The sequence below is a fragment of the Urocitellus parryii genome, chromosome 3, assembly GCF_045843805.1.
Source record: "Urocitellus parryii isolate mUroPar1 chromosome 3, mUroPar1.hap1, whole genome shotgun sequence".
Lineage (NCBI taxonomy): Eukaryota > Metazoa > Chordata > Mammalia > Rodentia > Sciuridae > Urocitellus > Urocitellus parryii.
In genome coordinates, this window is record NC_135533.1 from 18,141,394 (window position 1) to 18,158,975 (window position 17,582).

At 33.4% G+C, this 17,582-nt stretch overlaps 1 protein-coding gene across 9 annotated transcripts in view; it reads left to right on the forward strand.

The window, feature by feature from the left end:
- The window catches only part of Cnot4 (CCR4-NOT transcription complex subunit 4), a 126,845-nt gene that overhangs the window by 81,168 nt on the left and 28,095 nt on the right, over positions 1-17,582 (forward strand). For all 9 annotated transcript variants that reach the window (XM_026398549.2, XM_077795936.1, XM_077795937.1 and 6 more), the window contains 3 exons: positions 9,369-9,426; positions 11,474-11,723; positions 12,683-13,180. In XM_026398549.2, coding sequence (XP_026254334.1) covers positions 9,369-9,426; positions 11,474-11,723; positions 12,683-13,180 — 806 coding nt within the window. The remainder of the gene's footprint in view (positions 1-9,368; positions 9,427-11,473; positions 11,724-12,682; positions 13,181-17,582) is intronic.

The following is a 17,582-nucleotide window of genomic DNA, read 5'->3' on the forward strand; positions in this document are numbered from 1 at the left end:
AACTACTGATCACAGAATCCAAGAGTATACCTATTTCCTTGAGTTTGGTTTTTTCCTTCAACATATTTATCAATTTGATAAACAACTAAAAAGATTAATTTGTATTATCTGTATTAAAATTCATTTTAATTTGTATTTGATGAATAGAGTAAAACTTTTTATACATTGTGAATTTGTTTCTCATGTTTTATTTGTGTATTTGTTTTTATGTGAATTACAGGGATGTGACTTTTTTCAATTAGTTGATTTGTGTTTCAGAATGAATTAAATTTATAATTTGAGAATTTATATTCTGCAACATTGATTACTTCCAACCATTATCATGGCATATCTCAAATCTCTTAGCTGAGCACTGAGATGCACACCTGTAATCCCAGTGACTCAGGAGGTTGAGGCAGGAGGATCACAAGTTAAGGCCAGCCTTAGCAGTTTGGTGAGGCCCTTATTTTGAGAATCTGTCTCAAAATAATAAAATTAAAAGGACTAGGATGTAGCTCAGTGATAAAGTACCTCTGGGTTTAATCCCCATTATCAAAATCATCATCATCTTATTTTTGTTTTGTTTTTTTTTGGGGGGGGGTTGCTTCTCAGGAAACATTTTTTTAAAAAATCTCTTCCTGATTTATCATTTTGGATCTTCCACGTCTTCTAACTGTTGGAAGATTCTTAAACAAAAATTGGAGAACAGTGTTAGCCTATGGAGCTAGCAGGCATTCTTGTCTCATTTTTACTTTTAAGGGGATATTTCTAGTGTTTTATTTGCTCTTGCACGATTTTGATAATTTGAAATAGTTTTTAATTGCAATATTAAAGTACATTGATATTCCTAATTTATTGAGTTTTTTTTCATTGGTTGGAATGAATATTGGGGTTATCAAAAGATCTTTTTGGCATTCATGTACTTATTTTTTCATCATTCAGAAGTTTTTAATAAACAACTTTATTGTAAAAACTTTTTTTGAAAATGTAACTTTGTAAAACATTGAAAAAATCTACTTTAACAAAGATATGCTCTTTTTTGGCATTTATAACAAGTAGTTAGCTTTTACATATTTTTGTGATGAATTATTAATTTACTTATGTTTTATCGACTTTGCCTTCAATGTGAGGTATAGTTAGGTGATACACAGAGTACATTCATAATTGTTTTGGTAATAAGAGATGACTTTGGTAACAGGAGCCAAAGTTGCAGGGGGTGGAGAGATAAAGAGGAAATTTCTTTTGGGGGGGGGGTTATGGGGAGTACTGAGGATTGAATCCAGTGTTTCACCCATGCTAGGCAAGGGCTGTACCTCTGAGCTATATCCTTAGCCTGAAAAGGGGGAAGTTTAACACAAATGAACTCATTTAATATAACTTCCCCAAACCAGGACTGCTGGAACCAGAATAAATTATGACATAGGTATTTTTGCTTTGCGCATAGTTTATGATAAGGAAGTTTTTTCTGTTGTTTTTTGTTTTCTTTCTTTCTTTTTTGGGGGGATGTGTGTGTGTGTGTGTGGGGGGGGATTGAACTTGGTGTACCACTGAGCTATATATCCCCAGCCCTTTTTGAACTTTTTATATTGAGGCAGTGTCTCACTAAGTTGCCGAGGCCTCAAAATTGAGTATCCTTCTACCTATTCCTCTCAAATAGCTGGGGTTACATGTCCAGCAGGTAGGCCCAGCAGGAAGGGTTTTTGTTTGGTTAGTTTTTGTTTTCATGTACTTATCCAAAACTTATTAAGTCACATTTGATGGCAAGGTCTAATAGCTTGCTTTTTGCATGACAATCCCTGAAAGAGTAAGCCTTTAGCTGTATATCCAGGGACCATGTCATACTGAGGGTCTGCTTTGCTTTGGTCTCCTCTTGCATTTATTGCCATCCAGAGTAAGTGTAAAAAACCAGTAGGTGGTAGGGATGAATTCATAGATAAGGTTTCTTCTTTGCATGGGGAAGACTTCCCAAGTTAGAGTGATGCATATTGTAATTCTTGCTTTGGTCCTACCCAAGAGGTAGGATTCCCCCCCATCCTTTAAGGTAAGTTGAGAATTAAACTTTCTGGGAATAAAGAAATTCAAACAATTCTATTTTCTCATTTTTCAGTATTCCTAGATAGCAAGTAGCAGTTTTCTAAGAATTTCAGAAAAACAAAGCCTGTGACTTCATAGATTGAGACACTAAACTTAAAATGTAATTTTAATTAAGCCAGAATACAAATCTTACAAATACTTGTACCATAGCTACTAATCTTCACTGTACCCTGACATGGTCCCTGGATATACATATATTAGTTTGTGAATTTCTCTGTAATATTTTACTTCTATCTCATTTAATGAGCAAAACATTTTTTAAAAAGAAATTTAAAAAAACTTTTTTTAGAGTGGAAAGTAAAAAGCTTTATTAAAGGATAATGGAAAAGTCTTCCCCCCCAGGAAGGAGAGGACCCAAAAGGCGGAATCCCCTTCCCTCCATTATTATGAATTTGAGAGCATATCAGTTTGATTGAATTTTGAGATATTGAATACACTATTTTTCTATGTTACTAAATTGCTTTGAAATGATGACTAGTTGAGTGTGGTGGTACATGCCTGTAATCTCAGCAGCTCAGGAGGCTGATGCAGGAGGATTGCAAGTTCAAAGCCAACCTCAACAAATTAGTGAGGCCCTAAGCAACTTAGCGAGAGCCTGTCTCAAAATAAAAAAGGGATAGGGATGTGGCTTAGTGGTTAAGCACCCCTGGGTTCAATCCTGGTACCAAGGGGGAGAAAAAAGAAAAGAAGTGATGACTGTAAGTGATGAGGATGGGCAAAAGAGGAATTTGTGCAGTAGTGATGTGGGAGGACTAAATATTTTATTTTGAAGCTTGGGCTTTGAAATACCTTTAGATTGAGGCACTGCAAAAGGAATAATAGTAAATATTAGCTAGGTGAGCTGTTGTGCCCACACTAGTGAGCAAGTCTAGTTGTCAGACTCCTTGAGAATGCAGATCATTCAACATAAATGGTTGTGATTTGATATTATAACAGAAACAAGCCACCATTGAGGAAACAGAGATATTAGGTTGAACAAAAACTTGGGGTCTTTTGTGTTTATTTAATCTGCTCAATAGTCCTATGATAGGTATGTTATTATTAAAGATAAATGTCAGAGAATTTAAATGATTTATCAGTTTCTTACACAAATAAGTTGTAGCAACCAGATTCTGAACCAAGTCTCTGTCTCTTTTTTAAAGCCCAAGTTGATTTCCCTGCTCTGTCATAGTTTAAGAGCTGAAATTCTTAAGAGGAAACTGTTAGAAAAAATCCTTAATGTCTATCAAATTAATTCAGCTAAATGAACCTGTGTCATACTGTATGTAGTTTGACTATGAAGATCTCTGGTGCTTGAGACTTCTTACCTCAGGGCAATACTGTGGATGAACTATAACTTCCAAGGAGTTGATGGTATTTTAATCAGAATAAGATTGGTGGCAGTAGTGGATTAGCTAGTGAAATATTAAAAGGAAGACTTCTATGGAAATTTATCACTTATAATTACATTGAGGACAGGTACATCTTTTTTATAATATGGCTATCTCCATATTGAAAATGAAGTATGATCTCTGAAAGTATATTTAAAATACCGCATTAATTCAGGAGAATGGAAGTGGTCACTGCATGGCTTCTTCACTCTGGATTCCCTGGCATTATTTAGTAAAGCCCCAAGATCTAGAAAAGCTTTAGTATGTAGACTTGTAGGAAATAGTCTCAGGCAGAGCTTGTGAAATCATGGATAGGCTTCAAGTTATCTGTGAACCCTGAAATTTTTGTAAAATTTTGCATATGTTCACATTTTTCTTGAGAGAGGGTCCATGACCTGTAAATAGTTCTATACATATAAATCAGTTCTTGGTGTAGATGGGTTAGAGGTGAATTTAGGAGTGGTGTAGTGACTCTCAAAGTGTAGAGTCGTGTCATGAGAGGTAGCCTACATTTGGTAAAATGGATCTCCAAAAAGGCATTTCCTATTTTATTATGGATAAATGATTTGCAGTTCCCCACTTTTAATTTTGTATAAAACTAAGGACTGTTTACTAGTAAATTAAATGGGTGAGTTAAGGTTTGCTGAAATTTGATATTTACATTAAAATGAGTGACCTACTAGATTTTTTTTTTAAGTTATGTCTCAAAATCTTTCGAACTTTTCTTCTCATGCTGTGTTTGGGTTTATACACAATTCCTGCACATGTGCATATATAGTAGAAAACTGTTAAGTGATCTGGGGGATCTTACTCCACCTAAGAAAAATAGAATAGTTCTACAAGATTTGTTCCAGATAGGGCTGGTTTGAGTGGGGCTGGAGAAAAGAGGTTACAGATAGGGTTCTTTGTGCCTTTGTTTCCTAGAAGAGAAGAAAAGGCACATCAATCGAGCAATTGTATGTTTAAACTCAACTTGAATGTATAATATCTTTTTAAAATTTAAAATTAAGTTTTATTACTGAAATACAAAATTAGAATAAATTAATGGTTACTTGCTCTTTTTTAAGGGTTGCCACGTGCTTAGATGGTAGATATCCATCTTCCAAGTTTAATATTAAAAATAATTAATTCTGTACCTACTAATAATCACCCATTTATTTTCTTTTGAATTAAGTAAGTTTGGGGTTATGAGAAAATTCCAATTAAAATAATACTTGCCCAACTATGACCTTCCAGGATTATTGAGGCATCCTCCCCCACCCCCGCCAATAGCTAATTGTGCCACTTGAGATGTTCATATTTTAGTAACAAAATGGTACTCTAAATGTTTAGCCTATCAAATAAAATGTATTCTGTGAAGGCAAGTTTTACCTGTTGATGACATAAATATATCCTTTGTGGTAGTAAATGTTTAAGTATATCTGAAGAGTTATTTAAGATTCTTGTGAACATAACAAATTAAAATGAGTTCCTCTAAATGAGTATGGGGATTTAGGAGCAAAGTGAATACATACTTGAATTTGTGGTAACATGGCAGTGAAATTTGGAATGTCCATTATATTGATACCTGTGTTTATGTAAATTTTACCTTACCTTAAAAAATCTAACTAAAAACTAATACAATCACCATTACTACTTTTATCTCTTTTTTTTTTTAAGAGAGAGTGAGAGAGGAGAGAGAGAGAGAGAGAGAGAGTTTTTAATATTTATTTTTTAGTTCTCGGCAGACACAACATCTTTGTTTGTATGTGGTGCTGAGGATCGAACCTGGGCCGCACGCACGCCAGGCGAGCGCGCTACCACTTGAGCCACATCCCCAGCCCTTATCTCTTAAATTTGATAAACAGAGAAACTAGACCTTCTCAACTTTTTTTCTACTTCATCTTTAGTCCCCAAAAGTCAATTTTTCTTAGATTCTTCAACTAATTTTTTTACTTTAAAAAGCATCCAGGAGACTACACTGAAAGTAACTTGGTTGGCAGCACCATTAAGGAAGTGAAATTCAAGCACTGCATTTGGGGCAAGTTAGTAGAGAGCAAAACTTGGCTGGGCAAGATGGCGCATGTTTGTAATCCCAGCGAGACTTGAGAGGTTGAGGCAGGAGAATCGCAGGTTAGAGCCCAGCCTCAGCAATTTAAGGAGACCATGTTTCAAAATAAAAAGGGATGGGGATGTAGCTCCCTGAGTGGTAGAGTGTCCCTGAGTTCCATATCTAGTATTGCAAAAAGATTAAAAAAAAAAAATGCAAAACTTGGCTGAAGATCTCAAGATCCCAGCTGAGGCCCAGCTATGTCACTGCCTCTTTGCAGATGGTTTTGAATTTTGGCTTCTTTATCTGTAAAACAAAATATTTAAATTTGATTTTAATGATTCCTTCTAGCTGTGAAATCTAATAATTTGAGAGACTTTGAGGAGACATGATGCCTTTTCACTGCGTTCCTCTTCGCTTCCTCTATTGCATCAGATGCCAGGTGTTTCAATTTAGACTAATTGAATCAGAATCTCCAGAGATGAAGACTGGATATATACCTTATACTTTCAATAAATAAATAAATAAATATAAACATATCTACATAGGCTTATATATTTATTTTTTGAAGCGCTCCCTTGAATTTGATTTCATCTGTTTGTATTAATTTAAAAATATTTGCTTCTAAGAAATCTGTGATCTCACCATAGATTTCAGAACTATTTAGGACTAGAACTTTAAAAAAGAAGTTAGCGTGAGTGTGAAATATGTTTTCAGAGTTTTATCTACAAAGATTTACACACAAATTGCCTTTTGGAAATAATAATCTCGATAATCTTATGAGATGGTTTTATTGGTACTTCTCAGTGCCACTTGAGTCCAATGCTTTTCAATCAGCTGTGTAAGTTGTGGGAATTCATTGCTTTGATTTTTTCTTAGCATTATAACTGTCATATTTGAGTGAACCATAGGAATATGTCTTCCAGCTCTTAGCCTTTTCAAATAAGGTTGTAAACCTCTGCTTTTGCTTCTCATTCTTTGGTCTAATTCAGCTTATATTATCTGCTTTTCTTTGCTTTTGAGAACCAAACTGATATCCTTAACTTTTCAAACACCTTTCTAGTTTTTTCTCTCATTAGGCAACTCCATGCTCTCTGGTGTACAAATGGTTGGGAGGTGGTTGTTTGTGTTTTTTGTGTGTGTGTGGTGGAGGTTGAAGCCAGGACTTCATGCGTGCTATGCAAGTGCTCTACGACTGAGCCACATCTCTAGTCCCCTCATATAGTTCAAAAATCTTTCCATGGAAAATGGAGTGAACAACCAAATTTTTGCTTCAAAATGTAAGCTTTTTTTTTCTTTTGGTGTAGCAAAAAGAGATTGATTTAAGAAAGCTTATGAAGTTTTTTGTTTGTGTGGTTTTAAATTTTAAAACCTATATTGCAATTTATCTTGGTACAATTAAGCTTCTTAAATCTGATATGATAGGAACCTGGCAGTTCTCTACCATAAAATAGGTCTTCTTCGTAGTAAACACAATATTACTAAACTTTGTTTTCCTTTCCTTTTTTTTCTTTCTTCTTTAAGCATTTGCCTTCTAGGCATGATAATGGTGGTTGAATGTTGAAAGTAAAACAAATTTGTCAAAATGACCACAGCTTGAGCAGACTGGGCTTGATGAGAAGGGAAGTTCTATATCTGATGCCAGTAAAGTCATGTTAGTAGTAGGCACATGATATAATTTATGTCCAGCCATTAGAGATCCAAGGAGTTCATATTTTTAGGAATTTGTAAATATCCTTTTCATTTTATTGGGGTTATACATGTTTTGTAGGGACTTTCCCATGGTTTCTTGTCTGCACTTTAGGTGCAACTATCATTGATTTTTATTTTTGTTTTCCAACAACCCACATATAAAATAATTTCTAGTTATATATATATTTTTAAATTTTTATTTGGTTATTCCTTAAATCTATTAATTATTAAATAAATTGAGGAGGATATAATAAAACTAAGTGGAATATAAGCTTACTAAAATACCTATTTTTTAAAATAATGTTTTTTAATTGTGGATGGACACAACATCTTTATTTTATTTATGTATTTATTTTTATGTGGTGATGAGGATTGAACCCAGTGCCTCACATGTGCTAGGCAAGTGCTCTACCACTGTGCCACAACCACAGCCCAAATACCAATTTTTCAGCAGCTATTTTTGAATTCATGATTCTAATCTAGAAATGCTTAAGTATTTCCTGAGGAAGCATAAAGGTGTCATAAAGTCACACTTATGAAAATGCAATTGGGATGGTGGACAAGATGATATAAATTATTTGAATTTGTTGTAATCCAGAAAGATTTATTGACCTGAATGTTAGTAAGACTGACTCACTTATAATGAAAATTTTATTTAGTTCTATTTAATGATTGTGGCTGGGAGGATGAACCAAGATCCAGACACTGAAGTTCTTCTCTTGTAATATCTTGCTTTCATCTTTTTGTTACTACCTCTTCCTCTCAACTTGAAACCCTTAGCCCCATATTGTAAGAATAGGGCAACTTTATCTTAGATCACTTCTGTTATGTTTCATACCGTTCTTTATGTCACACAAATTAGCTTTTCATAAACATTGCTTGCTTAGATCATTTCTGTGCTCAGAAATTTCCACTGTTATTTACACTGTCCTATTTGTTAGCTAATTACCTGACTCCCAACTCTGCAGCCTTTCGACTCTTGACACCTGTGCTGTTGCTGCCTTTACTGTTTGCTTGCTTTTCTTTCTTCTAAGGTGTAAGCCTTTTTAAGGACTTAAACAATTCATGATAGCTGCCCCTGGCAGATAGTCTGTTTGCCAGAATCAAGAGCATCTAGCAGTGTTTCTGCAGAAGATATACCTGGAATTCAGATTGGGTACTAGCCCTTGCTCAGTTTTGTTTAGAGCAATTAAGTATGGTACCAGTAAGTTATCTCTTTGACAGGTGACTTTTTTATATTTTCAGGAATTAAAATAATTTTGAGAAATTTGCTATCTTAACTTTTTTTCCCCGCATATCCATTTGGGTAATATTACTTACTTTTGTTCATGTGCTAAGTTGAATAAAGTTAGTTATGGAAGTGATGTCACTAAGTCAGTGTTGCAGTGTGTATAGAAATTTTATCTAGCCTTTAATCAGAGGAGTTAAAATGGACTTGAAGTTAGTAATTTCTGTCTTTACCATGATTCTATGGTTTTTTGTATGAAAATAAAACAATGCTTGTTTTGAGTCAGTTTAAATAAAAGTGTGTTTCATTTGTCTCTTTTTTGTCTGTATGCTGTAAACATATGCCTATTATAAGGATAGGATTAGTATCTAGAAGTCTTCAATGAAATTTTTGGCTCTTAAGAACCTGTTGAGAAAGTTCAATGACTTTTATGCCCTTGTGTCATATACCAAGAAAAATGGGTCAGTTTATCACAGGCACAGAACTAAGTGATGGAATATATATACATATATATATACACACACACACACACACACATATATACACACATACACACATATATTTTGATTATAGATGGACACAATACTTTTATTTATTTTTATGTGGTGCTGAGGATCAAACCTAGTGCCTCACACATGTTAGGCATGTGCTCTACCACTGAACTACAACCCAGCCCCTGGATAGACTCTTGACCTGTGAATTAAAGAAGTATATGATTTAAGTACTCCCCCTTGCCCCACAAGCTGTTTAGAAAAAGTCTGATTAGAATGTTAGTTATTCACAGGATAATGATCAAAGAAGGGTAGTGTACTTCTTTGTGTTCTCATTATATAACCTAATGTCTTACATCACATTGCCTCAAATAAACATTCATTAAGATGGTAAATGTCTATTTTTCTGGCTTTGGGGAAGTTTGTTTTTATTGTGGCAGAATGACTTTACTCTTGATTTTATTTGATTTGTTTTCTTTTTACAGCCCCATTGATAAACCTTCAGATTCTCTCAGTATAGGGAATGGTGATAATTCCCAGCAGGTAAGATTTGGATAAAGTATCACTTTATCTGCCATACCCTGAAAACAAGGTATTCTGTGTAAGCAAAGTTTCTAAATAGTGAAAAATATTTTAAATACTGACAATTTAAATTAAATACCTTTGATGGACAGCATTGTTGAGTGTGTTATTAGTAGCCTTCTTTTCCTTCACAGAATATATACAGCATAATTTAACCCTTTCATGATGATTTAAAACTATCATTAGGACCATATATAATTGTATTGTATGGTAGAATCTGCTTCTGTTATTGGTTTTTTCACTCAGATGTTCCCAGGCCAGCATGCCTTCTGAGTTCTTTTTTTTTTAAAATATTTATTCTTAAGTTTTAGGTGGACACAATATCTTTATTTTAAATTTATGTGGTGCTGAGGATCCAATCCAATACCTCATGCATGCTAGGCGAGCACTCTACCTCTGAGCCACAACCCCAGCCCCCACTTCTGAGTTCTTTTAAGAGTTGATTCTCCACTATATTCTTCCTGTCTTTTGCTGTCAGAATTTTCGCCCAGTGTTCTTATCCCTTAACATCTTTCCTCCTTTCTTTGCCAAATGGCTTTTGGCTTTGAAATGGTAAACCAGATGAGCTGTTCAAACTTTCATTCATTGTGAAAACAATTAGAGCATACTTTGTAATATTTTATTGCTTAGGAAACGTGTTTTTCACTACTTACATTTATGTACATCTCTTACACTGGTAAAATAAATGTAATTTTAATTGCTTCAATAGCAATGGCCAGTTTCCCACAATATATGTGAAAAACCAAGAGGTCTAAAATACAGTGTTTTCTTATAATTCTCACAAATTCCACAAAAGAATTTGAAAAATCCACATATCCCCTTATGTATTCTGGTTGACATTTTTTTCATAAGACAAAGGATGTATTTTTAAGTAGAAGTGCTACATTGCTCCTTCAATAACTAAGAAGTTTAATGTTTTGACATCCCATTGTATTGTTTTGATCATACATTTTGATACCCCATCATCCGTTTTTTAAAAATATACAAACTCCTCTTTATCAGAAATTGTACGTCATTTCTTTTCCTCTTTGACCTCCTGTTTCTATTGCCATTAGGGTTTTATCTTGATATGATGTAGTTTTTTTTAATACACATACCCAAATAAAAATATGCATATAAATTTTGAATTGAAATAAAAATGTTTTTGCTGTGAAGTCTTTAAATGTCAATCTTTTTCTGAATGTTTATTAAAAGGAATTGTTGATTAAAACAATGTGTGGATTTTGATAAAAAATCATTAAACATAAAAACTGAACTTATTGGAAATTCATTTCTTAGGGAGATTAATTGGGCAATTTTAAATTTAGATTTCATGTATCCTACATGAGTATTATCTGTTGGTAAAATGAGACAGATTTTAGCAATAGTCCTAGTTTTTCATTTTCTTAGGATATAACTGCTGAGGCATCTTGTTTGTGTAATTAATTCGTAGGAGAAATATTACATTATCACTTAAATCTTTGAATTCCTTCTGAATTAGATACCTAAAACACATATAAAGATTTACCATAATTATTTTTTAATGATAGCTTTGGAAACAACTTGATTCAAAATCTTCAGTTTTGTTAAAAGCAAAAAAGGGGGGGGGCATCTAATTTTACAAAAGGTTCTAGTTGTTATAGTCACTTACTCTCTTGTTACCAACTGGAACATTTCTAATAATTTGTCTTTGGTCCCTAGAAAATTTTTATTCTTAAGAAAAATACTGTAATGAAATCCTAGAGAGTGAGAAATATTCTTTGTTTACAAAGTGAGAGGAGTAAGATTGTAAAAGGAAAGGAAATTGGTTTAATCTTTTCAGCTGGATCAGGTTTTTTTAAAAAAAAAAAATACAGGTGCAACTTAGTGATAGGATTGATTTTCTGACACTCCATGCTTTAATTAAAAAGTCTTTGAGTTCCCTTGTTTGAGATTACAGTTCTAATATATTTAGTTGCAACTCTTTTTAAGTGTGGCTTATTGAAAGTATAAACGTGTATTGATTATTTTCTTTTTCTTTTTTATTTAGATATCTAACAGTGATACGCCTTCACCACCACCTGGTTTATCAAAATCCAATCCAGTCATCCCCATCAGTTCATCCAATCACAGTGCACGGTCCCCATTTGAAGGGGCAGTAACAGAGTCACAGTCATTATTCTCAGACAATTTTCGCCATCCCAACCCTATCCCAAGTGGGCTTCCTCCTTTTCCCAGCTCCCCACAGACATCTAGTGACTGGCCTACAGCACCAGAGCCACAGAGTCTCTTCACATCAGGTATATAACTAAAGTACCTGGACTTGTAACATAAAACCCATTTAGTAAGATATATTCTTAGCCTTTTTCTCTTGTACTTTCCTTTTATAAAAGTGTAAACATTTAAACTGCATAGGATTAGATGATAAGATAAATTGTTGTATATAACCCACAAGTTTTTGTGTTAAAAGACATTTCTGCAGAAATCAAGGGGTATATAATTTTTCCAATAAAAAAAGCTTATTTCTCTTGGAATTAGGATTTTTTAAATTAGGTTTGTGCTTTTGTAGTTAAATTTAAGATTCTCCCCAGTTGTAAAAATTGTTTTGGCATTTTTTAAATCTATTTTCATTTTTATTTACTATAAATTCTCTTATTGATGCCATAAATTAGCATTCAAATCAGCACCTATGAAGTAGACAAAAAACCTATAATATTTTTCATTAAAGTGCATTTTTTTTCTTGGAAGTATATAAGACATTTAAAAAATATTTATACTTTGTATTTGATAAATACATTTTAGCAAATAAGTTTTACTAATTAAAATCTGTTAAATTGGGGCTGGGGATGTGGCTCAAGCGGTAGCGCGCTCGCCTGGCATGCGTGCGGCCCGGGTTCGATCCTCAGCACCACATACAAACAGAGATGTTGTGTCTGCCGAGAACTAAAAAATAAATGTTAAAAATTCTCTCTCTCTCTCTCTCCTCTCTCACTCTCTCTTTAAAAAAAAAAAAAATCTGTTAAATTGTATTTATTACTTTGTTTCATTAAATGATTTATGCTGGTTTTGATTATGAATTGTTGAGTGTAATTTGGATATCAAGTAGTTTGTAACTAATTATTTTACCAAGCTAAAAAGTCATTGATTTTGCACGTATTTGCTTTTATCTTACAATACGACATGTTTTTCATAGTTGTTTTATTAATTGTGAAAGGGACCGGATGCATATTATATTCATCACTATTTTTCTTCCTAACAGAAACAATCCCAGTATCATCCTCCACAGACTGGCAAGCAGCATTTGGCTTTGGTTCTTCTAAACAACCAGAGGATGACTTGGGGTTTGATCCCTTTGATGTTACTCGAAAAGCCTTAGCAGACCTGATTGAGAAGGAATTGTCCGTCCAAGATCAACCTTCCCTTTCACCCACATCTCTTCAGAACTCCTCTTCACACACTACAACCGCCAAAGGTCCAGGCTCTGGATTCCTACACCCTGCTGCACCGACAAATGCCAACTCTCTTAATAGTACCTTTTCAGTCTTGCCACAAAGATTCCCTCAATTTCAGCAGCACCGAGCAGTTTATAATTCCTTCAGTTTTCCAGGCCAGGCAGCCCGCTATCCTTGGATGGCCTTTCCACGCAATAGCATCATGCACTTGAACCACACAGCAAACCCCACCTCAAATAGTAATTTCTTGGACTTGAATCTCCCGCCACAGCACAACACAGGTCTGGGAGGGATTCCTATAGCAGGTAGGTTCATTTAAAGCCTTTGAAAATTCTTGAATAACTCATGCCTTTACTTTGTTGGGTGGGTAGGGAAGGAACTATTGAATAACAGAGGGTACTTATTGGTCATGAAAATTTCTGTAAAAAAAAGTTAGTCTTTATCATAATCTAAAATATTTTTAATTAGACAGATGCCTTGTAATATTGAGCTTTATAAGGATGGTGGAGTATTATACCAAGTCATTGTTTGGAAGCATTTTACTTAATAGAATAATTATCAAACTTTCATATGCTATATAAATGCAAAAAGAAAAAGAAAAAAAAATGAACTCTGAAATTATGATGCTGTGAAGTTTAACACCATAGTAAAAAAATCTTATTTTATGTTATAAAAGTAAAGTGGTTAAAACCCTTTTTAAAATGATAATCAATGAGAGCATGAGGGATAAAGCCACTCTAACTGGTAGGGCATTTACTTATTTTGACAGATACACACATACACATATCAAAACTGCGCTAAAGTATGAGAATATTTGAGAGCTCTGATTATTAATGTTTTGTAACATGTCACAGACATACTTTATATGGAAAAGAAATTATTCAAGGAGAGAAATTACCCTTTTAGTTTGTCTTGTTTTTATTTCTGGGGGAAAATATTAGGTATATATTTAAGAATACAAGTTTGATACCAGAATACTTCTGGTCTTGTACTGCTACCCTTGAAGGTTTCAGAACTTTTGGGTCTAAGATCCTGTAACATTTTTTAGATGTAGTGTTTTCTGAGGAAGTCATTCTTATAGTGTTCTCATTTAATTTGAGCTTTTGAGATAATGTGTAAAAGAGAGTTTCTTCCTTTCCTTATTCTTTCAAGTAGAATAGAATAATCCTATACTGTGATATATAATTTATATAATTTATTTTTATCTTGTCATAGCCTTTAAGGTGTGGCATGACACAGGTGTTATTATATTAGAATACTTTGACAGTAAGGTATTCGTTCTCTTGTTGTTAGCAAGATAGATAAATGAATATACAGAGGTCCATCTAAATTCTTTGTCTGTATTCCCTTGGAACGCACAACATTTCATGATCTAGACAGAAAGCTAGATCTTAAGTTTGTGACTGTGGATAAGTGAAGTGAATTTACATAATTTTAAGAGCACCTGATATAATGATTTACATATTGATGAGACTTGTGGTATTTGCTCTTTTAATTATGGTAGATAGTAGGTAATCCAGAGTGACATTTTTCAGTCCTCTCCTTCTATGTGATATTCGCTTATGAAAAAGTGTTCAATTTCTGTACACCTTTTCTTTTCCTCCATTCAAGATAGCACATTAGAATACAATTATGTTTTGTTTTGCTTTGTTTTAATCATTTAGAAAGGTGGCATTTTAATTATTAGTAGTGAATCTTATAAGTGATCATAATATTAGAAATTAAAGTTCCCCTAAATATTTAAAAATAAAGTATTAACCCAATTACAATTAATATTTCAGTTCCTGTTTGATCAAACAATGAGCCAGGCCATGTGGGGATACAAAAGAAGTATAAAATACAAACACTATTTCCAAGTAGTTTAGAGTGTACTTGAAGAGATAAAGTTATGTATGAAAATGGTAACATTGTATGGTGCTGGAATCTGAGAGACATCAATGTACCCTGTAATTGTTGGGGAGATTTAATTGAAGAAACAGGAATTCATCTGTACTACACTATCTTGGATTTGGGTTAGTGGCAGGGGAAGAGAAAGGGCCTTTTATGTTGATGGAAACCCCTTTAGTAAAGGCACAAAGGGCAGGCATTAGTGTGTCATTACATTAAGATGCATTAAAACTGCCTTCCATAACAGGAAGTGCTTCTTAAGCCATAGTAATACAATGGTTGAGAAGATGAGGCTCTCTGGAGAGCGAGGCACAATAGTGTGGGCTTGATATGGGACTCTAGTCTTAGCTGCCTTCATTATATATTTTTATTTGACTTTCTACATGTCCATCTTCAATAAATTATGTGTTCTTTCAATTTCTTAGTTTTCAAATTGTCCATTAACACCAAAGAGCAATTTTAATCCAAGTATTTTAAGTAAGCAGATACTTTGGAGTGCCACACTGGTAATGAGTCATCACTGATCAGTGAATGTAGTTTTCCTATGTTAGTTATTAGAAAATCTTTATCTGCAGTAGATACTTTATTTTTAAAATGTGGCATTAAATGATAGTTCTGTCTGTTTTTTTTTTTTTTTTCTTTTACTCTATACTCAACCTTAGGACATTAAAAACTTATTTTTCAGAGTTGCTAAAAATAAAGCACCAACTTTAGGTTTTGAATCATTGTTGTATTTGGTGGGGGGAAATTTGTTATTTCAGGTTTTCAAGTTTTGGCTCTGCATACTTGCTTGGTATTTAAATAGTGACTGTGGTTAAGCTGTTAGATTATTTTTAAGGCTCTGATAACTAGAGAAGTTTCAAGTTTAATATACCAGAATATTTAAAATTGTTTGGCAAGAGTCACACAGCATCCTCTCATGGTTTATAAACACTTGACAGATACCTCAGGAAACTGAATGTGCTAAGCCTAAAAGCAGAATAATTGAATCATTGCAGCTAGGTGATTTAGGATTTTCAGTAACTATGACAGAGTAAAATGACAGAGTAAAAAATCTGAAAACCTATATACCTCTTCAATGTGTCTCATTTGAAGCAGTTTATACCTAGGTAATATCTGTCTCCCCATCTGCAGTTGGAACTCAGTTGTCCTTGAGTTGAACTATTGAAAGTGAACTATTGTAGTGATCATCATAGTATCTCATATAGAGTAGTTATTCATTAAATGCTTTAGTAATGAAGACTCCATACTGTTTCAGTGGGGCTTGCTACTTTAAGATAAAGAATATTCTAAACTAATTCTACACTGGGAACAGCATGTATATTTTATTTCTTAGGTATGAAGGGCAAAATAGGGTTCCTAACTGTTGGAGCGAATCAGAGTTGGCAGCCACCTGTATATCATTACAGATTTCATGTCTGTGTATTACATATTTGTATTAAATTTTATTTTTGGTTTGTTTCAGTTAATCATTAAAAAGTGATGTATCTGAAACCTATCATGGGAAGAACAGTTACCAGAGGTTTGACAGAAATTCAGCTTCTGTTTCCTTTATCTAATTGAAAACATTTTTGTTTTTAAAGTTATTTCCTTAATTAGGTGAAATCCTTTTAGCAGCATTTTCTTAGCTGCACGTCTGGTTTGCTAAGCTTAGAAAAAAAATTTAAATAAATGTTCTTGGAAGGAACTTTGATTAGTGGGCAGTTATAATAAATTCATTTAGATTTTTGTTTTTATTGGAACCCTGTGCTTTTGTTGTAAAAAGTTACTTATCTTGTCCAGTTTCTTCATTTTTGGAATGGCAGAGCTGTATTCTAGGAAGCTTAACTACTTTGTTAAAGGTCACACATTCAGTTAGTAGTAGAGTTAGCATAAGAACCCAGACCTCAAATTCAATAATGCAAATGTTTTTGCACTACAACACTGATGCTCTCCTTCACAATTGAAGATCACTGGCATGTACTTTAACTTGGCTTTCTTCCCATAGTAATTGACTTTTGCTCTCACATACTTGCAAGTCCCTTTTAATCAATAGTATTTATTCATGAGACAAATTGGCCCAGCTCAGGGATATAGCCTATAGTAAACAAATAAAAACAAAATTGAATGAAGTTTATTGACTTGATGAAAATCAGTCTCTAGCTTAGTCCTCGTTAATACCATGATCTTACCTAAGAACTCTAGTCTAAAGTTTTGTTTTACCAGTCTTCTTGCTATGTATTTGGGATTTGTAGGAAGTTTGCCAATTTATTGAAGAACTGAAATAATCTGTTCTATGGATCGATACACTCTTTGTCTACATTTTGTCAGTTAAGCTATCTTTCCAAATGTAATTTTGCAGATTTATTCTAAAGAATTCTCTGCCAAGATGTTTTTATTCCATAATGTTAAAAATTATTTGGAAAACAATAGTAAGTCTAAGTCTGTATGTTTTGTTGTTTCAAGATATACTTTAAAAATATTTGAAATTGTTTAGACTTGGGATTTTTTTTCCTGTTTTGTTAATTCTAATTTTACTTATGAGAGCATTTTTCTTTAAATTTTCTTTGTTTCTATATCAACTGCTTTCACAGTGACTTGATTGAATTTTGAGTCATATGTGAAACCATTCACTTTTAGTGAAATAATGATCAGTTATAATTAGGAGAACTGATTTCATTCATATGTAGTTCTCTGATCTAAAAGTAGTCATCTTACTTTCAGTCAATTGGATCAATATATTGTTAGCATTTTAATATTTTTCTGGTACCTCAAAAGTACACATTAAGTTTTCATGTTATATGTTAATTTACTGATTTAATCTTTATAATTTCCATCTTT